Source organism: Rhinolophus sinicus, linkage group LG09, assembly GCF_036562045.2.
Source record: "Rhinolophus sinicus isolate RSC01 linkage group LG09, ASM3656204v1, whole genome shotgun sequence".
Classification (NCBI taxonomy): Eukaryota; Metazoa; Chordata; class Mammalia; order Chiroptera; family Rhinolophidae; genus Rhinolophus; species Rhinolophus sinicus.
The window spans coordinates 94,947,783-94,972,891 of NC_133758.1; the positions used below are offsets into that span (position 1 = coordinate 94,947,783).

Sequence of the window (25,109 nt, forward strand, 5' to 3'; positions counted from 1 at the left end):
GGTGACTCCTCTGACACACACTGGCATAACTGATTGCCCTCTCTCCGGCATCCACAAGAGCCCTGCGCTCGGGGGAAACGCGAGTGTGTGCGAGGTACCACGTGGTGGGTGCCGCAAGGGCCACACGCGCAAACGTCACAGAAGTCAGAATTTGGCTTCAAATTTTCCCTGGTTTGGATTGGCTTTTAGTCGAGGTGATTGTGGTAACCGTTGGTAGGAGAACAATAAGCCAGGCTGGGTCAATCATAGATGCCACTGGCTGCCGCCCGGTGTCCCAATGACCCAGCCTCTGAAGCATCTACCCCATTCCTTCCCACGTACTATGAGCCTAGCGAGGGCTCCGGGACCTGACCTGGAGACCAGCCGCAGGGTAAGGGTCACCCCCTCCCCCAGACCAAGAGCCTCTCGGGTCCCTGTGGGAAAACCCCAGCCCGACCGAGGCTGCCCCTGGGGTCCCGGGTGGAGAGGGTTGGAGTAATCGGGACCCCAGACCTCCAATGGAGCTAGAGGTCCGTAATCTTCCCAGGAGGGTTTGGGGGCTGCTCTGATTAACGCTAAGAGACGTGTATTGTCCTTTTCCCATTTAACATCTGCCGCATAGATATTAGGTAACAAAGCTGTAAATTTGGATCTTGACTCTCCAACATTACTACCTATTGACACTTTGAGAAGGGAAGGTTCTCTAAGGAATAATACAAGTAGAGTTGAGGACAGTTATGATAATGACTTAAAGAATACTTGAGTGGGAAAATGTCAAAATTATGCGACCTAGGAGCTAGCAAAGTGTTCTAGAGTTCTCAGACTTGTCTGGGAAGGTTTGGGACTACCATGGTAAATCAAGGCTGGGAGTTCTGTCATGAATTCAAAGCTATTCACACCAAGTCCTAACTAACCTGTGGTGTACGTGTATGTGTGTTTCCTGGAGGTCTAGGGATTTATTATTACAGCACATGAATTGTCACAGAGAGGATATTTTCTTCTAGGGATATGAATACAGGCTTCATTCTTCTGGGATTTAATAAGCCCACAATTTTCAAAAAATTTTTGTCTGTTTTATTGGGATCCTGAGGCATCAGGCTGTGGAGGAAGCTGCTGCTAAGAACTGTCCATATCCCAATTGTGCTAGATTGTTCTTCTTTTCTTGTTTTGTTAGCCAGTTCATTTGAAATCTGACTTTTCCGCCTCATCAGGTTACAAGGATTGCTCGCCAAATTCAATACCTTTTCTGGGAAATATCCTCTACCATCCGATACAACACTGCAGATTCAAATTCTACCTTCTTGAAATTCACCCTCTCAGTTTCCACTGTCTTTGTTTCAGCTCCTAACTTTATAACCATCCCTCTTCTGTCCCCTTCGCCAGCTTGGTCCCCTCCCCTCTTTCTAAATGCAGCTACTCCACAGTAATCTTATCTGGGCCCCGTTCTCTCTTCTGTGTTGACCTGACTCACCAGTATGGACATACTCACCCTGACAACTCGGGTGAGATCCCCTCGCCCACTTGCAGCTTTCTGCCTTGACCTACATGTTCCCCCAGCACTTCAGTCTCAGCATTTCTAAGCTGAATTCATCCTCCCTTTCAGGAACCTTTCTTGTGATCATGTCATCACATTGTCATCATTGCCTGTGACTTCCCTTGCCTCCAGTTCCTTGCCAGTTCCAATCAGTCTTCTCTGTACACTCTATGTCATATCTGTTCACTGATCATTGCCTCTTGCCACTCTCCTGGGACTGCAGGCTCATCGGCTCTGGCCTGGATTTCCCAGAGGCAGCCTTGCCTCCTCTCTGCGTTCTCTCTGCCCCCCAGGTCATCATACATGTTGCTGCAAGTCCTCTGCCTGAGGCCTAGCTTTGTAGCGGTTTTCTCTAGTTTAAAAATCCGGTGCTATTTCCCTATTGCCCCAGAATTGGGTCCAATGATTTCAAAATAAATTGATATTGGATATTGTTTAAAAGCATTGATGTAGTTGTCATGGGAAAAATCAAAACTTTGTTGGACCTACACTGATTTTATCATGCAGTATGTGCATCTATGTGTAAATATATCACACAATTAATTTTAAATTACTGATTACATAAACTATGCGATTTTAAGTCCTCAGGCATATCAAAATTTTGTTTGTGAACTAAGTGCATACTTCTGAGCCTAAAATTCAAAGTCAGCACAAATAATATGTCCCCAGTTCAGCTTTCTTCATTTCTCACCATTGCCTTCCACGTGCCTTTCACGGAAGCCAAAGACTGTACAGCTTTGCACTCCTCGAATTTTCTTCCCTCACTTCTTGTTTGTGTACTTACTCCCCTCTGACTAAAACACCTACCCATCAATATTCTGTTTCTAATTTCTCCTCATCCATTCAAGCCTACCCCAACTGTCGGTCCTGCAGTGAAATCTCAGAGTTCCCAGGCTAACAGTTAATTTCTTCTTCCGAATTCACCAGAGTAGATTTCCCTTCTGTCACAGCCCTTAACACTTACAGCCCTCTTTTCCAGCATTCTACGCCCTTTACTTCTCCTACAATCATGTTTCCCCGAAAATAAGACTTAGCCGGATAATCAGCTCTAGTGCGTCTTTTGGAGCAAAAATTAATATAAGACCCAGTATTATATTATATTATATTATATTATATTATATTATATTATATTATATTATATTATATTAGACCTGGTCTTATATTATAGTAAAATAAGACTGGGTCTTATATTAATTTTTGCTCCAAAAGACTCATTAGAGCTGATTGTCTGGCTAGGTCTTATTTTCGGGGAAACACGGGAAAAGATTTGCTCCTAGAAAACAGTCACCTTACCTGTTTCATTGTTACATTTACTAGCTAGTCACTGACCAATCACAGCCTGAACGAAGCACTCCATAATTTGTCATTCAATAAATGGCTGAATAATCTGTTTGGACCTACTTTTTTCAAATGTTCATCTTTAAAAATGCTGTTGTATGCAGCAGCTGCTGTGGAAAATGGTATGGCAATTCCTCAAAAAAATGAAACGTAGAATTACCATATGATCCGGCAATTCCAGTTTTGACTATATACTCAAACAAAGCAAAAGCAGGGACTGAAACAGATATTTATACACCCATGTTCATAGCAGCACTGCTCACAAAAGCCAAAACGTGAAAGCAACTCAAGTGCATTGATGGATAAATGGACAAAGTGTGCTACATAGATACGATGGAATATTATCTGGCCTTAAAAAAGGAAAGAAATTCTGACACACACTACAACATAGATAATTCTTGAAGATATTATGCAAAGTGAAATAAACCAGCCACAAAAGGACAAATACTTTATAATTCCTCTTATATGAGGTACCTAAAGACAGAAAGTAGAAGGGTGATTGCCAGGGGCTTTCGGAGGGGGAGATGGGGAATTAGTGTTTATAATGGGTGCAGTTTCATTTGGGGAAGATGGAAAGCTTCTGGAGATGGATGGTGGTGATGGTTGCACAAAGTGAGTGTGCTCAGTGCCACAGAACTCTATCGTTAAAATGGTAAATTCTATATTATGTATATGTTACCACAATAAAAGAAATAGTTCAGGGGAAGAATTCTTGCTGTGCTTCTTTAGATGAAAGGAACATGCTGTTATTGAAGTTGTGTGTTGATTGGGAACTGGAACTGCTCCACCTCGGATCCACTGAAACTTGAAACTTCTTGGCACATTTTCCTATTCTTTGGCACTTTGACATTAATACTTGTTACCAGATTCATACGAAAATTTTTGGTTGGGAGGAAAAACACCGTGATAAAAAGCTGTGTAAATAAACACCTAATTACACCAGTGATTTACATATTATACTGATAGTTTCAATTTCCTTTTTCGTGTCTTAATTATCAAAATTTGATTAAATATTCACTCCATGTAAAATTTTCAAAATGTGCATTAATTTCTGATTACTAAATTAATGCCTTCTTATAAAATAGTCAACCATTCTTAAAAAGTCTATGGCTTAAAAAGTAAAAGATCCCTGTGATCTCAAGTGATAACTGTTGTTAACAATTTGGAGTGTGTGTATTTTGTGTGCATATTAATGTTATTAGTAACAAAAATATTGTTACACTTATGCATATTATGCTGCCAATGGCATTTTTACTTAAAAAGATATTTCTGATATATGTGTAGATATCCATCTCTGTATATTTTTTTAAGATACTACACAGTATCTATTTAAGATACTACACAGTATTCTATTACGAAGTTATACCTTAATTTAAACCATATTCCAATTATTGGAGCATTTTTAACAACTACAGACAATGTATGCTGAAATGAAATGATATTCATATTTCTGCATGTGTGTATGTACCACTGTGTTTCTGACAGCTGGATGTGGAAGGATGGGTGGGGTCAAGTTAAAAGCACTTTTACAATTTTAATAGATAGCTGCAAAATTTTAATTCTACTTTGGCCTTTAACATCCCAGACACTGTGGCAGAATTGTGATTGACAGTGCATGGTAGAAGCTGAGAGTTTAGTTGTTTCAACACCCAGAGGCTGGTATGTAAGCCTGATCCATTGGGTTTTCCCAACCCCCGGATTCAGCTTGCTTGTCAGGGTAACAAAATACCCTGATGGAATTGCCTATACCTGAGCCAATGAATTCTCCAAGCCTGGAGATTCAAGAGTGTTCCACAGGTAACAAAGAAAGGTTGGGCCAACAACTTAGCAGCTGCTCTCTATCCCGAGGATATCTACCTTCGTCACTTCTTTAGAGATTTGCTCATCCCATTAAATCTAACTCTTCTTAAAGTCCTCTACTAAATAATAAAACCATTGTCAAAATTTCATAATTCACTTACAGACATTACTATCTCACCACCCACAACAAATCCTAGCTGAAATTTGGTGATTATTCTGACTCTTATAATTACAATGTTTGTCAGATTCCAGAAATGCAACAATTATGCTTTCCACTTTTGTTGTGTCTTGTTTGCTTCCTTCATGGCAAATTATACATGGGCTTTAATTTTTACATATAATCTTAGGCCATATGGCCTATAAATGTTATTTTGTAGTTTAGCAAAGGACCTCAAAAGAAAAAGCAAAGCACTTAACTAGCTATTGTTGGGTTTGTATTTTCAAAACAAAGCCTATGGGAATCAAAATTGCTTCTTCTTCACCAAAAATTCCCACGGTGCAAGTAAGTTAGTAACTCCTAAAAAATGAAGACACTATTCCTTTACAAAGAAAGGGAAATGGTATTTTTTCACTCATTCGTTTTTTTGTCTGACGTTTATTGAGCGTTTACAGGGTGCCAAGCACCCCTATGATAATGTACATTATATTCTACCTCCTCCACCTCCAACCTTGATTCTGAGTGTCTTCTGTAAATGTAGGAAACCTACCAAATATGAATTCCTTGTGTTTGAAGGAACATTTAAGAATATCTAAAGACTAAATTACCTCATAGAGAATCGAAAACTTGTTTTTGGTATACATGTACACATACACATTTTTTTCTCTTTGATTAAAAATTATTTACACATCTGTGCCCAGGATTAAGGATAATGAAATTCAACCACAAAATGATTAAATAATATATAATTGTAGTGTTGGAATTTATCAGTTTAGAGTGGTTACCTCCATATTCACCTTTCCTTTGATTTTCTTGTAGACGTTATTGTTATTGACTGCAAATGTCTCAGTGTTTTTGCGCAGTGGAATGTGACTTGACAGATTAATTATATGTTATCAGGCAGTTGAAGATCAACTAAAGATATGTGGCCATAAGAGGGATACTGATGTCTTCGAGCTGTTCCTTTCTCAAAAGTAAGTGTACTTTATGTAAGAAATAGAAGAGCATCGTATTATAATGTTTCATAGATTCAAATGCTCTTTTCCATTGTCCCATCCCCGCAAGGACTGGATGGGCAAGTACCACACTCTACCACTCATTAGAGTCCCAGTCTCCATTTGAGAGGTAGCATATTGAAATGGATGAGAACAAAGGTATGGAGCCAAGCTAAGTTTGCATTCCCAGTTCTGTCTCTTCCAGCTGGATGAGCTTGGACTTATCATAAACCTCCCTGTTAAGGTTATCAGGTTTAGCAAATAAAAATATAGAATGTCCCGTTACATGTGAATTTTAGAGAAACAAGCAAATATACCTTTTTTCTTAGTATAAGTATGTTCCACAGCACATTCAGATATTTCTGGTTTCTCTGAAATTCACAAACTGGGTATCCTGTATTTTATTATATCTGGTATTGCCTGCATTCAGGTAACAATACTACCTGCTTCACAGGGTTGCTCACTAACTTCTATTAGTGAGTTAATAGAAGGTGTGGGAGGAGTGGGGGCCTGGGACACAGTGAACACTCAATGAGCATTAGTCCAGTTAATATTATCACTGTTATCAGTAATAATAAGGACTTACAAGTAGATAGTATTATAATAAATATTTTATGTAGTCAAAAGTTTGCACTTCAGCCTTTCATGATTTTAACAACTTTACACTATTGATCTAAAGGGTATGTAGATAACAAAAAAAAAGTTTTGAAACACTAGAAAAAATTTAGAAATATTGATCGTCTGACAGTAAGTAATGTGTGGTCTTCTCAACTAAAGGTCAGCACATTTAATATCCTAAGAATGCTAAATTACCATTTTAATCCTTCTGGGTACAAATATCTATATCTATATATCTACATCTATGTCTACATTTATATCTGTATATCCAGCTATATCTATATCTATATTTATATTTATATTTACATTTATATTTATTTCACAGTCCAGATGCCAGTAAACTAGGTTATTTTCCTAAGTCTCTGTCACCCTGGGAAAATGGAAAGAATCTTACCAATGAGTGCTTGAGTAAGCACTGAGAACATATACTGTGATGATGGTGTCAGCATGAGTCATGATGGTGAAACAAAAATCATGATGGCAAACTTTTGTCAGCACAAGTCACTGCCATCATTAGTAGTAGAATTTCCTCTCTTTGTCTTTCATTGGCCTCACCTTAAAATGTAATAGCTGTTATTGATTTAGGACAGGTTTATGTGCAGAATCAACCATTCTGACCTGAGTTAAAGTCCCCTTAAAAGTGAATCACGTTATTACATTATCTAATAGCTAAAACTTAGGCATCAGTACTACTTGTACAAGAAAATTAATAGCAGTAGTTTGACACTATTGATATTTTAAAGTATAAATATATTAAAATAGCTTTTTGGGGAAATCCTCTAAGTGGGGATTGAGTTTCTCTGGTACCTTGTAATGATTGTTTTGTTTCACAGGAACAAATGAAGTTAACATACTGTCATTATTGCCCGATGCAATAGTGTAGGTGTACCAGAGTCCAAATACTCCCTCCCCAAAATAGGCTATATATCTACAGTGAGAGAGGAGAATGCATGATGTGTGTAAATCTATTAGAAGTTGCTTTGGAAGAAGCTGAAATATTCTGTTGTGCCACGGAAGTGCACAAAGATTAAATGTGCAGGACAAAAGGACACAGTAGTCCGCTTGAAAAGTCTTCTGTTTGGGATGATTTTAGAATTAAAAAAAAAATAAAATGAGATAGGATTAAGAGAAAAATGCTTCAAATATAAAGACAGTGGGGAAGGAAATGATTGAGAGAAAGGTGAGGGGCAGATGTTTTTTACAGAATACCAGGTAACAGATATAAAAAGAATGAGAACATTAGAAAAGTCACCATTTTATTAAAGACTTAAATGTAAGATCCAAAGCCATAAAACTCCTGGAAGAAAACATAGGCAGTAAACTATTTAAACTTGCTCTTAGTAGTATGTTTTTAGACATGTCTCCTCGGGCAAAGGAAACAAAAGGAAAAATAAACAAATGGGAATACATCAAATTAAAGAGATTTTGCACAGTGAAGAAAACCATCAACAAAACAAAAAGACAGCCTACTGAATGGAAGAACTTATTTGCCAATGATATAACCCATAAGGGGTTAATATCCAAAATTTATAAAGAACTCACACAACTCAATGCCAAAAAAAAAAAAAAAAAAGCAATTCAATTAAAAAATGGGTAAAAGACCCGAATAGATAGTTCTCCAAAGAGGACATGCAGATGGCCAATAGGCATATGAAAAGATGCTCAACATCACTAATCACCAGGGAAATTCAAATTAAACCACAATGAAATATCACCTTCACACCTGTCAGAATGGCTATCATCAACAAACAACAAATGTTGGTGAGGATGTGGAGAAAAGGAAACCCTTGTGCACTGTTGGTGGGATTGCAAATTGGTGCAGCCACTGTGGAAACAGTTTGGAGGTTCCTCAAAAAATTGAAAATAGAATTGCCTTTTGACCCAGCAATTCCACTTCTTGGTATTTATCCAAAGGAATCCAGAACACTAATTCAAAAAAATATATGCACCCCTATGTTCATTGCAGCTTTATTTACAATAGCCAAGATATAGAAACAACCTAAGTGCCCATCAATAAGTCTCGGAGAGGCTGTGGAGAAAAAGGAACCCTCATACACTGTTGGTGGGAATGCAGCCACTATGGAAGGCAGTGTGGAGGTTCCTCAAAAAATTAAGAATAGAATTGCCATATGACCCAGCAATCCCTCTCCTGGGTATATACCAAAAACTCTGAAAACGTTTATCTGTAAAGATACATATGCTCCGATGTTCATTGCAGCTTTACTTATGGTGGCCAAAACATGGAAACAACCAAAGTGTCCTTTGATAGATAACTGGATAAAGACGATGTGGTATATTTACACAATGGAATACTAGTCGGCCATGAGAAAAGATGAACTAATGCCATTTGAGGCAACATGGATGGATCTTGAGATTATTATGCTGAGCTAAGTAAGTCAAACAGAAAAAGTCAAGAACCATATGATTTCACTCATATGTGGGATATAAAACGGAAAGCAACAAAGGAACAAGACAAACAAATAAACAAGAACTCATAGACACAGATAATAGTTCAGTGGTTACCAGAGGATAAGGGGGGAGGGGAAGTGGTAGAAAAGGGTAAATGGAGTCAAATATATGGTGATGAAAGGAGAACTAACTGGGTGGTGAACATACAATGTGATATACAGATGATGTATTACAGAATTGTACACCTGAAACTGATGTAATTTTACTAACCATTGTCAACCGCAATACATTTTAATTAAAAAAAAAAAAAGACATTGTGAAGGGGAAAAAAGGAGAGAAGGCGACTGTTCTAAATTTAAGACTAAAGAGTTATACCAACTGAAAAAGCAAGGCATGAATGTTGATGGGATTATGGATTTAAACAAACTATAAAATAAATGTAGGGGAAACAGGGACAATTTGAATATGAATAGTATATTAGAAGATATTACTGAATTCAATTAAACTTTCTTGGGTGTGACAGTGGTATTGTGGTCATGCAGGAGAGTGTCCTTATTTAAGGGATGTGCTTGATGAATGAAGTATTTAGGCGTGATGGTGCTACAATAATAAGACCACAACTTATTTTCAAATAATTCCCCAGAAAATTATCAACCAATAAATAGATATATAGGTAAAAGAGAGTGGAGCAAAATAATAAAAATTGTAAGTGCTATACAAGCATTCATTGTACTATCATTCCTTCAACTTTTCTTAGGTTTGAAATTTTTCAATATAAAAAGTTGGTGAGAAAGGTTTCTTTTGTTTAGAAATGTTGTCATGATTTAAAAATATATGCTTTCATAAAAATAGGAAAATAATTAGTCCCTCAGTGTTCCAAGGTTAAATACAAATGTGAAAGGATGTTGCCACAAATGAATTAATATAGGTAATGTTAATTAACATTAATATTTTTAAAGTGCTTAGGAAAGTTCCTGGAACACAGGTTATGCTCTGTAAATGTTTGATAAATACAGGTATACACTGGGGGTGCCAAAAAAAATGTATACATACGACTTGTATTCACCTTTTGTTATCAGTATATATTATTACAATTTGAATACAGTTTTTTCCTTTCTTAAAATGTGTATACATCTTGTTTTTTTGTGTGTGTTTTTTTGGCACATTCTGTATGTATAGGAGCTCATACCCAGCCAGGGCCCATAATTTCTGCGCTGAGAAATAAAAGGGATCTGAATATTCCAGCCCACAGCTGTCAAAGGGCAAATGATCCTCAGAGATCTTGCTTCTTTGCTGATAGCTCCCACTTCTCACCCAGTGTCTTCCCCTTTGCTGTGTGATCTGCTTCAGCAGTAAAGCTCAGAAGCACTTGACAGCCAGAGTCCTGCACAATTCCAGAAGGACGGGCAGTATTTGTCCCTATAGTAATAAACAACAAAGGGAGAATAAAACATTTCACCCAGTCACTGTCTCTTGGTGTACTGCAATCTCCAGGTCCTAACTCAGTCTGGCCAAGATCTCGGTAACCCCAAAGTAAGACCCTGAAGACACTGTTGAAGCATTCCTCACGTCTACCTGTTCAGTCCAGTGTCTTCTGCACTTACTTTTTTTCCCTTCTCCTCTAACCCCTCTCCCCAGTAAAATCTTTTTTTTAATTGGGGTCCCAATAAATTCAGTCATAATGAGGTATGTTTTTCTACTCATGTGATAAAATGCTCTCCTTCAAGTATTTGTTTGAACTTACTGACAAAATCTTAATCCATATGCATGAAGTTTTAATGACGGAATTTCAGAAATTAGCATATAAATGTGCCAACAATTTTGAAAGGACCGAGAAAGGTTTTTTCGGTTACTCCAGTCAGACTATATATCCTTCCTTACCCATGAATAAATTAATCATTGCTAATGTTCACTTTCTTTATCCATTACAGGGAACTGACAGATGTCATTGATCTTTCTAGGTTTAAAAAATTAAAATACTTATGGCTACATCATAACAAGGTAGGATTTATATGTTATCTTCAAATGGCTCTATAATTCAATGACTATTTCAATATGTTTTTAATAGAGCTAATCTTTAAAGTATTAGTATTTTGTACACCTAATTTAAATTTTGGTAAGAAACTATATGTATACCGGGGGTGCCAAAAAAATGTATACAAATGGACACTTTGGTCAACGTTGCTCAATTGTTCTCCGTAATCAGAAGTGTCTGGACGCTGATGGTAATGACTTTGAGCACCTCTTGTAATTGCAGAAGTCAAACGTGACTAATGTTCGTCTTTTGTTATCAGTACATATTGAGTACTACAATTTTCATACAGTTTTCCTTTCTTAAAATGTGCATACATTTTTTTGGCACCCTCTGTATACATATATTTAATAGCACAATTTGTGAGATGTTACCACACTACACCTTTACTATTGTCCCCCATGTCCTGTCAAACCTGCTCAGGGGAGGCTATTCCTTCTCAAGACTCCTGGAAGAAAACTTGGGCAGTCGCATGACTTTTCTCATCATTCTTATGTAATTCAAAATTTTACCACCCATTTGAGTTATAGCCATAGTTCAGAAATAAGAATGGCTAGGAGCATATGTTAATCAACTTTCAATCTTCATTCATAAATGGGGCATCCCCCTACCTCCCCTCCCACATCCAGCGAGGGCCATCTGCAGAGGGCCACCTGCCTTCTTTATTAACTAGGGAGGTGTGGTGGGTTTTACTTCCCTCTGATCTCCACCCAGCCTTTTCCAGGGTTGTATGGAATGGGAAGATGTAGAAGTATAGAACAGGCAAGGGAGAAACAGTTTTTTGATTTGCACCCTCTGGTACTAACAGATGTTCAAAGCTGACTCTTTTCTCTTAGTGGGTTATTCAGAAGGTCCCCTCCTAGGTCACTCCAACTCTAATACCTCTTCTTTGGCCACTTCTGACCTCCCCCCACCTTTTATCCCAGTGGTACTTACCGCTGAGGGTCTTCTGGCCTTGGCAAACAATGCTCTCGGGTGGGATACCTCATAAAGTACCCCAGATCAACATTCCTACAATGGGCCGGCATGCAGTTCCCAGGATTCACATATGTTTGATCTGCTATAAGGGGCCAAAGGGATTGGTTGTCTCCCAGTTGTTACCCAAACTGATCTAGCTTCCTCAAGAAGTGCCAGACACTAAGGCACCATGTCCTCAATTGTCGGGAACAGCCTTCAAGGCCGCTAAGTGTGGCCCTTGAAGCTTCTCTCAGAGTCTAGGTAGCATTTAGGAGGCAGAGTCCTCCCACTGCCTCCTCCATAGTGGGGGCCTGAGTGGGATTCCAAACTCTAAGTCAAAGAACACGACTGAACTAGAATTCAGATGCAAACAATCATTACAGTTAGCTAGTCAGTTATTCTCAACCTTCAAAAATGTGACTTTCCAACAGCTTGTGTTTTCTTCATTATAAATTGATTATCCAATCCTAGCATTTTGAATTTAGACTTCCAAACACCAGCTTATTAAAAAAAAAAAAAAAACTTTTGAGTTTCAGTAGTAGTATGCTTGTCAAGCAGTAGTTTAGATTCACAGCACTGAATCTTTAAGCAACCATGTTTATGAAAGTATTTCAATATTACGTTGAATTTTCAGTCTTTTTTTTTAAACCAACTAAGTGGAAAATGGAAAATGAAAGTGCTTCTAGTATTAAGTGTAAACATAAGTCTCATAAGCTTGAAATCATTTCTAGGAGAACAAACACAAATACCTCCAAGGCCTAGCCAGCTAACGACTAAAATGGAAAGTGCATGCACCACTTACGGGCACACAATTCAAAACTCTTTTGAACACTCTGCCAAAAATTATCCTGGGTCACAGTGTGCAACCTCTGATTAGAAAAAGATGGAAATCATAAGACATGGCAAAAGTAACTAATCTTTGTTTTTCATTTGTACTTCTTGTGGTGTTCAGTGGTGTTCAGTTTTGAAGGAAAGAATGTGTACAAATGTTGGCAATATGTCTACAGGGAGAGGTATAATTAGGGATTTCGTAAATTTTTTGTTTTTTTTTGCAATCTGGTAGTGGACACTGTCCCACCTTCAGTCATTGAATGTTCACACGGTTGACTGACCGATACATTATGTATGTAGGAAGGGATTGCGTAGCTGTCAACTATTTTACTTTGTTTTTGTAGGGTTGGTTGGGGAAGGGACACAACAAAGGCAGAATTCTCTTCCTGTACTTGGTTCTTTATGTTGAAGAAACTAACTATATGTATCATTACAAAATCACTTTCACTTTGTTCTTTAACTTACTCAGTCCACATAACACTGGAAGGATGTCATACCCAAAATAAGTTTTAAGTGGTCATGGGTAAGTGAATAAACTGATGTGAGTTTTCCTGTTGATCAACAATTGACTGGTTACTAAGTTGCCTGACTACTCATACTTCATGGAAAATTAAATTCTTACCCATGACCCAAAATACTAGCGGGCATATTAGCCATGATAGTACTTCATCGAAATTCATATGTAAAATTTTGATAGTTTTCTTTAAAATCTCAATTATATTAGGTGGACAACTAAGAAGTTATCATGCCAGTATAGAAATGGTACGGAAAATTGTGGTACAAAACATCAACACTGACATAAGAATATAAATATTTAGAATTGTAATGTTTTGTTAACAATGATCTGAATTTGTGACCAGCATTGTTCTTATGTGAGTAAATATCTAAGATTACCCTCTATTTAGAAACAGCTAAGGCACAAATTAGTAAAATAAAATGAGCACATCTTTTTTGCTTATTGCTTTATTTAATCAACAGTTCTGTTGAGGTGTATGTACTGGGCATTATTGGTTGTCCACTCAGTATCCATTCTCTTCTTTTACCTGTGCAGCAGAATTTGAGTTTTGGTCCATGCTTCTCCTCTTTTTTGCTTAGGTAGGTGATCCCATCCCCTGTGTGGATTCTGCACTAAGCCAATTAGGATAATTCCATCCTCCTTGTGAGTGGCTGGTCAGTGAATGGGCAGCTAACCAACTGTGGTAGTGGAGACATAGGAGGCTTCTGTGTCGGGTTCACTTATCTCTAAAGGAGGACCCTAGAAGAGAGAGAGGTCCCTTGTTTCCTCTGCCAAGAGTCATTCCACCAACTTGAGGATAGATCCAACATTTAGAGAAAAGCAGAGCCCAAAGAATCATTAAGATACTAAGACTGAGGCTCTTATTACCTCTGGACTTCTTGGTGTGTGAGATAACAAATATTCTAATTTATGTGCCAGTTTGAGTTGAGCTTAGACGTTACTTGGAGCCAATAGCATCCTATCTGACATGGCTTATTCTGTACTTGCATTAGGCTACTGGTAGAAAATAACATTAAATGTGATGGTACCTGCTTTAGTGATAAAATTAGGAAGGGCAGAGGGAGTAGCTGTGCTCCTAGTCAGGACGTTGCATCTGCAAACTGCCGGGGATGGAATGAGAGAAAGCAGTAGTCTTGGGAGGCAATGAAAGTAGCTTGGTGTGTTTGGCGCCTCGCACCCTATGCACGTCTCCGCATTATTATCTGGTGGATGATAAAACTGGAACTTCTGTTCTGACCCTAGACTAGCAGATTAAACAGGTACAGTTGTTTCTAAGGACCTCCAATACCCCAGCTTTCCTAGGTTTCCTCAGGCAACTCTGCTTCCTTTGGTATGCTCTCTGAGGGCTGGTTTTCTCCTCATACTGCAGATATTCACTACTTCTGCATCTCCTCCCTTTATGAGTCACCATTGTTTTTCTAATCTCACCTGATATAATTAGTGGGAGACAGCTACTCTTAGGTGCGTGTTAACTAAGGCCTTCCTAAAGACTCCCTTCCTTGTCTCATTTTCTCGCGAGCTTGAACGAGGGTATTTTCAGGCCACAATTCATCCTTTCCAACTTTTCATGAGAAACTGAGTCTGCTCAGCAAGTGATTTAAGTGATTTGCCTTTTATACTACAATTAAATTGTGTTTTGGCTAAGTACCTCAATTTTTTTTCTTTCATAGATATTTAATAATAAGTCCGTAATACTGGTACCACAATGATAGCATTCTATTTCTGGAAGAACTAGCAGAACTTCGGTATGTTGCATATATCTCAGGTTAGAATAAGCATTTGATGAAAAACCTGTATAATGCCTCACAAAGCAACTAGCCAAAATGGAATATGAGTTTCTGCCACGTAGCAAAATCTAGCTGACAAGTTCACAAGCTGAATTTAAATAAAAATGCTTCTTCTGGCAAAGTCATTATTTATAAAATTCATCATCTGAAAAATAATAATTGAAATACTTATTTATAATAACATTTTCCACACTGGCCGACTAGAGAATGGTCAGGTTTAGATGAGAAAATTGCTTTAAGAAAGATCCGGAGCTCCTTCTTCTGAGCCATTAAGACACTTTGTTTCTTATCTCCCAGACATTCAGCACCTATTACAAATTTGGTGAATAGCACAAATGGATATATTTTAGGAAAGAATATTTGTGTACAAGACAAGCAAACCACAATTGGAAAATTGAGATACATATTTTTAACATGCTGTTTTAAATATATGTAAAGATTTTTTGAATTTTTCTTTTTTTTTTTTTTTGCTTCACAACAAGCTTTGCATCATGGAATTTTAGTTGGTTCCTTCCATTAGGTTTGGGCATACGTATTTTATTTATTCATTTACACATGCCTACCTTGTTCCAAAACACAATTTAGAGCAGCACAAATCCCATGGTAGAGCGTAAGAGCTATTAGAGAATAAAACGAATTAGGGTACATTCCATATAATTTGGGCTCTTGTGTGTTTCTGTTACCTCAGGGCAACATTAATTATATCCCTCACGTCAACTTTATTGAAAGAATCATATTTTGCCAAATATGTAAAACCTCCTCAAAAAGTAAATCAACATAAATATCCTAAATAAGACTTCAATGCATGGTTGTGAAATTCATAAAATATGTACCCTGTATCTCTATGAGTTATGCTTTACAATTATTTGTCCAAGAAACGTAACCTATATTTAGAAAAGAGCATATACAAAAATTTCAGTAACTTGGAAAAAAGGGGGGAAAACGTGAGAATGAAAGACTGTTTATATTGGATAAAAATAGTTATTCTCACTATAGTTTTAAAGTATAGATTTTATTTTTTAGTTTTGTACATATTGTAAACTAAGATACACATGGATGCATTGTTCTCATTTATTGAACAGGAACACCATAAAAAATGAATTTAGGAATCATGGAAATATGTTGAATTTTTTCTTTTTTTTTTCTTTTATATAGTACAGCATATTTTATAAAAATTCTCCCCAAGTAATACTTAGAGTTTTATGCAAATTTAGGAAATACTGTGATTGCAATATTCAAACCTACAATAATGTATCCTTTTAACTAACACATCACGACAGAATTTTTCAGAATTTCTTCATGTTGTTTAATCACTGGTCTATAGGTCTTTGCCCCTACGTTTTTAACCTTGGTACTACTGACTTTTTGAACTGGATGATTCTTGGATGTGGGGGCTGTTCTGTGTATTTTGGGATATTTAGCAGCATCCCTGGCTTCTACCCACTACATACCAGGAAATTTGACCCAGAAGTAACAACTTAAAATATTTGTAGACATTGTCAAATGCTCCCTGGGGGGCAAAATTGCACCACCACCACCCCCCACCGAGAATCACTTAATTCAGTAGACATAGTGATCTACAGAAACCTAAGACCAAACATGTCACTCCTCTGCTCAAAACCTCTGATTATTACCTGTTACTTTCAGCCAAGCTCTTATAATAACCTACAAGGCCCTACAGAGTAGGCCCCTGATTTCCTGTCTGACCTCAGTGCCCACCTTCTCTCTGGTTCACTCTGATCCAGCCACGCCAAGCACTGTACTGTCCCTGACTTGTGCACTGGCTTGTCCCCAAATGCTCCTCCTACAGATATCTCAGTGGCCTACTCCTTCCCCTTCATCAAGAGTTTGTTCAAACATGACCTCCTCTGTGAGGCCTACCGTGACCAACCCATTTCAAATACAACACCACCTCCCTACTGGCTCTCCCAATCTACATGCTTTCTTTCCCTTATCACTTATCAACTGATGCTGTAATATATAATTTACTTATTGTACATATTATTTGTTTTCTCTTTCCCTGTTAGAAAAAAGGCAGAGATTTTTGTCTATTGAGTTCACAGCTATAACCCCAGAATTTAGCATGGTGTCGGCACATAGTAGTTGCTCAACAAATATTTGTTAAAATGGAAGAATGAGTTAATAAAAATCCTAATATTTTCTGCCAAGTTGAACTTTTCTTTGCATAGGTGCTCATTAAGATAATGGAATTTCCCTTAATGGAAGCATGTTTTGACTGAGTTAAGCAGAAAAATAATATATTGGAAAGATATTGCGTAGCTATAAGGTAGCTGAACAATCAAGTATAGAAAAATCTCAGGATCAAAGTAAGCCATGGTCAAAACCATATCCAGAACTGGTTTCCACAAATACTGTTGATAATGCATATCAACAATAGAATCACTTGTATATACGAAACCTTGAGCGAAGACAGATGATTTGTGAAATGACGCATTAAATATAAATCCTGTGGCAATCCTTAGACTCAATAGTGTAGATTTTTAAATAGATAAGTATAACAACTTTTTATTTTAACAATAGCTGGAACATCAGTATGTCTTCTAATTCCTGTTCCTAGTTCTTGACTTCAACAACTTGCTGCATTGCAATATCTATTATGTCCCATGAATTTCACCTTGGAACTGTAATTCCCTCCACTTTTTTCTCCCACTGCCATTACTTTACTCTGGGCCAGCATATATTCTTCTGAATTAGCATAGCCCCCTTCCTATTCATTTCCTGATATTATACTTACTATCCCTTCTAAACTATGTTCTTCCCTGACAGTTTCTTTGTAAAATAAAATTGGGCAATAGCACCCTTCTGCGTAAAATCTTGCAATAGCACTCCGAGACCCTCATGATCTGGCTTCATGTCTTTCCCCTTATTCCCTCTCCCACCAACAAACAGTGCAGTCTTAACATTCTAATAATCATAGTCCAAGGCTATTACTGCTCTTGGGAAAACGATGACTCTATAATCAAGATGAAATTGTTGAGTTCCTTAGTAGTCTTCTTGTGTTAATAAGTAAGTCCAGAGAAATTAAAAACCTCAGCTAATTGAGGATGTTCTGTTAATGTGTGATCAGTCAGACCACTAGAAAAGGAGAGAAAAAAAGTCATGGTTTTCATTTAACGTTCTTTGCTCTGCTGACGTCAGGTATGGCTATCATTAGACCAGGGAGTGGTGAGGAGAAGGATGGAAGGTAGTAAGCTGCTGTCAGGAGGCTGGTAGGAAAAGCAAAAAGGGTTAGAAAGTCAACTGGGAACCACTCCTCGCTACCTTGAATGGTTTCTCCCAACTGGGGGGCAACATGGCTCCTCATGACTTAACAAAAGCTGTGGTGAAATTGTTGGTGGTCTTCCTTCCTGAGGACTGACACAACCTGGTGCTCATGAATCTGTGAAATGATGAAATGAGCAGCGCACGTGCCTTTTGTAGCTTCAGAATTTGTAAATGTTGTAAATATAAACGAAAAAGTAAAGAAAATTTATTGAAGAAACCAGTTTTCAAACTTTGGATATAATTCTAAAATAGCTTTCCTGAGATATGAGAGGGTGTGAGTAAAATTTGCAATAAGTCCTCACTAAATCAGATAGGTTGGCATCTTTCTCTCTAAATCAATCCAGCAAAGGTCAAAATAATTCTATTTAATTGATAATAATAGTTTCCATGATAAGCTTTAATGAACACTTAAAACTAATTACAATCATGAGCATATGTTTCTCTCTATAAAAAGTATTAAGCACTTGATCAATTACTATTTCATGAGCATCTTCTCCCTGCTATATTCTATATTATATAGTAATCTCTTATATGTGTCTCTGTGTAAGTCTCATTCTTTTATTTAATTTACCTGCTGCTTTAAAGCATACCTGCCCTACCTCTATGACTCTACCATGTCTTATCCCCATAACTCAAATAAATCTGTTACATTTTATCAAGTTTATTAATAAGTCAGTATTAATAATAATAATAATAATGGAGTTTTCCTTGCAACTCTAACAGTTTAGAGTTGAATACCCTATATCATGTATGCAGTACTTAATGATTCATTGGAGGAATTTTCGAGTGCGAGACAGTAACAGCTCTCATCTACATTGTCCTGAGATCTGGTTTTAAAATTAAGATACATTAATCTGACAACACTGGTCATCTCCATAGAAGGGAATGCAGAGGGCCATTTCCTTGGGGAGGACTTGGCCACACAGAAATTTAATTTTATCTGTGGTGTTTGAATGTTTTACAACAATAATGTATTTGTTAATGAATACTGTTTTTAAAAAATGCATTTGAAACAACAACAACAACAAAACTCAAGAAAAAGAGTACTTTTGACTATTCGCAATTCACATACACTGAATTTATAATGGAATCTCAAAAGTAAGATGTAGCTTTATGGTATCATTAGGAGAATGAGAACATGGGAAGGACACAGTACTGAAGAAATATGGTTCTGTTCCTTAAGGAAGACACAAAACCAGTGTTCAAGTGATTCATTGTACAAGTCAAATGAAGTGTTGGAGTGGAGGTTCATAGGCACAGGGGTTGTCAGGATAGGCCTTGTTTAAAAGAAGAGATGTGGGGCTGGCCCAGTGGCTCAGGCAGTTAGAGCTCCATGCTCCTAACTCCGAAGGCTGCTGATTCGATTCCCACATGGGCCAGTGGGCTCTCAACCACAAGGTTGCCGGTTCAATTCCTCGAGTCCCACAAGGGATGGTGGGCAGCGCCCCCTGCAACTAGCAACGGTAACTGGACCTGGAGCTGAGCTGCGCCCTCCACAACACCCTCCACAGCTAAGATGGAAAGGACAACAACTTGACTTGGAAAACAGGCCTGGAAGTACACACTGTTCCCCAATAAAGTCCTGTTCCCCTTCCCCAATAAAATTTAAAATGAATGAATGAATGAATGAAAGAAGAGATGTGAAGTAGCAGGATTATGCTGTGCCTGCCCCTCACTTGTCGACAGTGGCTGGTTGAGCTGTTCGCACTCGGCCTGACCTGCCTGGCACAGTGGCCTCCTGTGTCTATTCAGATTACAGTGTTTTCAGCTAAATTGAGGAAATCTGTTTACCAGAAGGACAGTGAGCTGGAGAAAAGGGGGTGGTTCATAGGCTGGGTGCGGGATAAAGAAAGAGAGTTCAGAATTAGACCGTTGTTCAGGAGATCTGATTCAAAGTACCGCAGCAATGGAAGTTTCAAAAAGTAAAAAGTGGGTTAAGAGAGTGAGAAGACAGTAGTGAGATGCAAAGAGATCAAAGCATGGTTTCAACACCCCTCTAGAGCAATGGAAACCTCCCGTGGCGACCCCCTCAGGCATGGTTGTGTACATTTTGCTGCCTAGGACTGACCTTAGGCATCCTCAGAAATGTACCAGAAGAAAAGGCATGCAGGCAAAGAGAAATCATGGCTCATTTACAGATGCAGACATGGCCGCAGCATTATCTGAGGAGAGAGCCCTTGGCACATAATTGGCACTTGAAAATATGTGGTGGTGAACAAGTGATACGTGGAAGCCAGACCCAGGGATCCTATATGGAGCAGAATTGAATGAAATGTTAGATCAAAAGGTCTAGGCCCTTTTACAGAGACTTTGAAAACCATGCAAGGGAAGTTGGTCGAGAGGTTTATATTAAGGTAGCTAAAAACATCCTTTTCATCACACTGTCTTAAAAACTCATATTCCAGACCAAAGGCTCACCAATAATTGTTAATAACAGCAAATGCCAAACTTCTATGGTCTACTATAATTATATATAGGTAAATAGTTATTGTAGAAAGTAAATTGTTCTCTATCACTCATTTTTCAGCTCCATGGAATAACATTTCTAACCAGAAACTATTGTCTGACAGAACTGTATCTACACAACAATGCAATATTTGAAATAGAAGGTATGTCTTAAATTTTCTCTATTGATTGAATGAATTTTCAATTAAATAATAACTTTCAACTGCTCGTATGCAATTGCTAACGGCATGCAAAAATCTGTTTTAACATTTTTATTGAAACTATGTGATGAAACTGATTATTTTTTTAATGTTCTTATATACATTTCATTTTAAGAAATATGCTTTTGATTATGGTTTTAATGCAGTCTTGTGTCTTATTCAAAAAGCAAAAGAATCTTTTTTTAACATAGAAATGTTTCCATTCTGCGGCATAGTTGGACACAACTGAATTATTGTGGAAGCAAATTTTCACAATATTTGGGAGCATTCATCAATATAGCAACTTTATAAATAGTCTTAACTTTTTACTGGTCATAATTTTTACCAGCCAAATTCTTGTTTTCACTATGAATTAGTTTTATATGTGCAACACTCTCTAAAATGACACTTTTAAAGCAGGTATAAAAATACGTGATGTACTATGATGAGGAAATATGAAGAGGTACAGCACAGAATATTTTTACTTAATACTATATATCATAGAATCAAAATATCATAAATTTTAAGATCCACCATCATTTCATGTACCACGAAGAAAGAAAATCTTGCCAATTAAACTATGATGTGGCTATCGCAAAGACACAACCCACTTTCACTTATGTTAAAAATGTGGGGAAATGTGCAATTTAGAATCAACAAAAACAATACGAATATTTGGCTTCATATTGTACAAAGAAAATATTTACTTAGGAGGGGATTGAATTGAATGAGTAATTATTCCCTTGATCAGCATTATAAATCTAAGTAACAGGCAAAACAAAACAAAACAAAGCAAAAAGAATAAAAAAAATACCCCTTCTACAATCAAACAGAAAAATCATTGCTACAGGAAAATGTAAAACAAAAACACTGGAAAGAAATCGACTCTACATTCCCACATCACACTCAATTAATTAAATTCGTATGCTTTGTTCTATTCTTAATGATAAATCACAATATTGTTGATAATAATTCTTCCTTTCACCAGCTGTAATGTATTCTTTGCTTTTGTTTAGTTAGTGTGTTTAATTGGCATTAGAAATGTTTAAAACGTTGTAAAAATTTGTTTTTAGGCCTGCACTGCCTGCCATCATTGCATATACTCCTGCTACACCACAATGAGTTAAGAAACATAGATGCAACAGTGAAGGAATTAAAGGGAATGCTAAATCTGAAGACTCTAAGTATTAATTTACACTTTTATATGGCCATAAGCTAAAATAGTCATAACACAGGACATGTTTTTATTTTTTAAATTTAAATCAGATCAATGCTCATAACTAAAATATGTAGATATTTCTAAAAACAAGACTGGATCTTATTCCTCTTTAAAACATTTTTGAAAGAACAACAGATAGGGAAAAAAAATGGTTTTAAATGATGTGGCATACCAAACGGAAACAACAAAAGTGACAAAAGATGATTTAGATGTTTAAATCGGTGGTTTTGGTTTTATCTGTAAAGTAAGTTTTAGATATGTTATATGATTCCATTTATATGACATGTCCCGAATAGGTACATCTATCAAGACAGCAACACTGAGATGTAATTATTTTTAAATAGATTAATGTTTTCCCAGTACTGGGGGTATAAAGGGACTGGGGAGTTATAGCTAAAAAATAAGGGGTATGGGTTTTTTTTCAGGGTGATGAAAATGTTCTAAAATTGACTGTGGTCATGGTTGCCCAATTCTGCGAATATGCTAAAAAAAACACGAATTGCATACTTAAAATGGCTGAATCATGTCGTATATGAATTATATTAATAAAGCTGACACCAAAAAATAAAAAGTTTTTATGTAAGTTTTCAATTGGATGAACAGCAAACTTCATTCATGAATACTGCATCATACCCAGAAATGAACTGACCTCGGTATTAGAAGAAAATGTGAGAAGGTTAGAAAAATAAATAATACACAGTTCCTACTCTCCATAAGCTTATAGTATTGAAGGGTAAATAAACCCAGACACAACCGCAATACAGGACAAATGGTTCTAGGTGTAGCAAGGAAAAAGACGCTCAGATCACTGAGTGGGCTTTCCAACTTTAGAGTTTGGAGACTTCTTTATATAATGTCGTGAAAGGGATGTGTGGTTTTTTTTTTCCTATTCATTTTTTTATTCATGTCTCAGATTTGCCTGAGATAGGGTTTTGCATACATGTAAATTGGTGTTGTTGGCGGAGGTTCTAATCAGATCAATAAATTGAGAGTAAAGTTTTCATATATTTTCAGTGTTAATCAGTTACGTCTGCTGTATTTAGGAGAAATGATTCATGTGCTTATAGGTGGATTCTTTAAAGCCAAATATTAATATTACACCAAGTTCATGGCAATTCCATGCTTATTTTTGAGCCATGATAAGGTCTGTGAAAGACTCAGGATTGACCTGCATATTTGAATTATCTGGCCCTTCTGTGCTGAACAGATGCTTGCATGATTAAAAGACTGGTTATGCTAGATCCGGAATTCTCACTTATCTTCATTTTTCTATAAAATGGGCTAATAGCTACCTCAGGATTGCTTCAAATCTTAAGCTATTTCTATAAAACTTTATTTTAAAAAAAGCATTTCTTGACATTAATTCTATTTTGAAGTAGCAACAAGAATTGTTTTATTGTGGATTATGTACATTAGATAATGAATTAAGATAGTGTAGAAATTATGCTAAGTAGTAAATAGATTTCAAAATATAACTGACCTTTTAAATAATAATCATTATAATAATATATTTCAATGTCTTTCCTGTTGAGAAAATGCTTTCTCACAATATTCGCGTTTAAATCTTCACAGCAATCCTATAGTATGATTAGAATTATTCCTTCATTAATGGTGAAAATGCAAGGCTCAGAGCTTTAACCAAACTGCTAAGGAATGTTGAAACTTCAACTCATGCCTCCTTCTTCTAGCAATCACTTATTTATTCATTCAATAAATATTTCTCATGTATTCATCCATTCAATAAATACTTATCATGCATTTACTGTATTACTGTCTACTAGATGGGGACATAAAAATGAACAGGTGAAACCCTATCTGGACCTTTATGGAGCTTATAATTTTATAACGCTCAGGCTAAATATTTCTTAGAGAGCTGAAGGGGCTTGATGCAAAACTAATTGGATAGTTTGCTAAATGTAAGAATGCAATCATTTAAGCAAACTTATTTTACAATACAAAATTTGGAGGTTATCATTGCCCCCAACATAGTCAGCAGGATTATGTGCCTGCCCCGGGGAGTGGGGTCTGAAACCCACCCCGTGCCCCACTTGTGTGTCAAGTGCATATATGAACAGAGAATGGTGTCAGGCTTGCGTGCGGTGCAGGAGTGCCTCTTCCAGTTTTCTGAAAGGCTGTTAGGCCAACCCGGTAGTGTACTGTTCATATCATTACCAGTCACAACAGTTTAGGTGACCTCTACTTAAAATCATAGTGATGTCATTCAAATTATATAACTATAATTGTTCCAACTGAAAATCTTATAGTGGGATCAATTTTTGAAATGGAGAAAATGCCGTGTCCAATTTTTTTTAAAAAAAGCATTTTCTGAAAACTTCTGGTAGTAAATATGTACACTTTGAACCTTTGCCCCATTTAGGTTAAAGAAATTATATGGGGGAAAATGTGTATTTACTAGACTACAAACAGTGCAATAATGCCCTCAGATTCAGTTTCTGTGAGCCCCGTTTTCAATCACAGATTAGGTTCAGCTCATTAACTAAAATGAGAAGTCATGCATTTTGAAATGTTAACATTTTTGTCTTTTCAAGTTCTAAAACCTTATAAAATGCTAAAGTGTTATTATTCCACTTCAATTACAAGTTCTTCAGAGAGTGAGAAAATTGCCTGGGGCTAAACCTCTAATCCATTTCAGCATTGCACCCTCCAATGGCATTTATGAGAATTGCCAAGAGATTGCCCAGGAGACACATGGCTGGGAGCTTCAGGGAGGCCTAAAACCAGCTGCAGAGTGTGAGGTCCTGGAAACTGGAATTCTGGACTTCCAGGCTGAGTCACAAGGGCCCCACCTCTTCTCTCCACGCAGTCTACCTTTCCAAACCCTCCTTCTCCTCTATTTTTCTCTTCCCTTCCTCTTTCTACATCAGGATCTACATATGTCAAAAGACGTACTTTGTGGATGATGACTTTCACTAACCTTCAGTCTCCCTGCCTCTTTCCCAGCACAGAGGGATAAACACCACCAATAACAGCAACAAAATGCTTAAC

The 25,109-nt window shown here is 37.1% G+C and overlaps 1 protein-coding gene across 1 annotated transcript in view; it reads left to right on the forward strand.

Moving 5' to 3' along the window:
• Positions 1-322: 322 nt before the first annotated feature.
• The window catches only part of LRRC72 (leucine rich repeat containing 72), a 39,559-nt gene continuing 14,772 nt past the window's right edge, over positions 323-25,109 (forward strand). The window contains exons 1-5 of the mRNA XM_019726564.2: positions 323-370; positions 5,709-5,782; positions 10,762-10,831; positions 20,767-20,848; positions 21,958-22,068. Of these exons, the coding sequence (XP_019582123.2) occupies positions 323-370; positions 5,709-5,782; positions 10,762-10,831; positions 20,767-20,848; positions 21,958-22,068 (385 nt within the window). The remainder of the gene's footprint in view (positions 371-5,708; positions 5,783-10,761; positions 10,832-20,766; positions 20,849-21,957; positions 22,069-25,109) is intronic.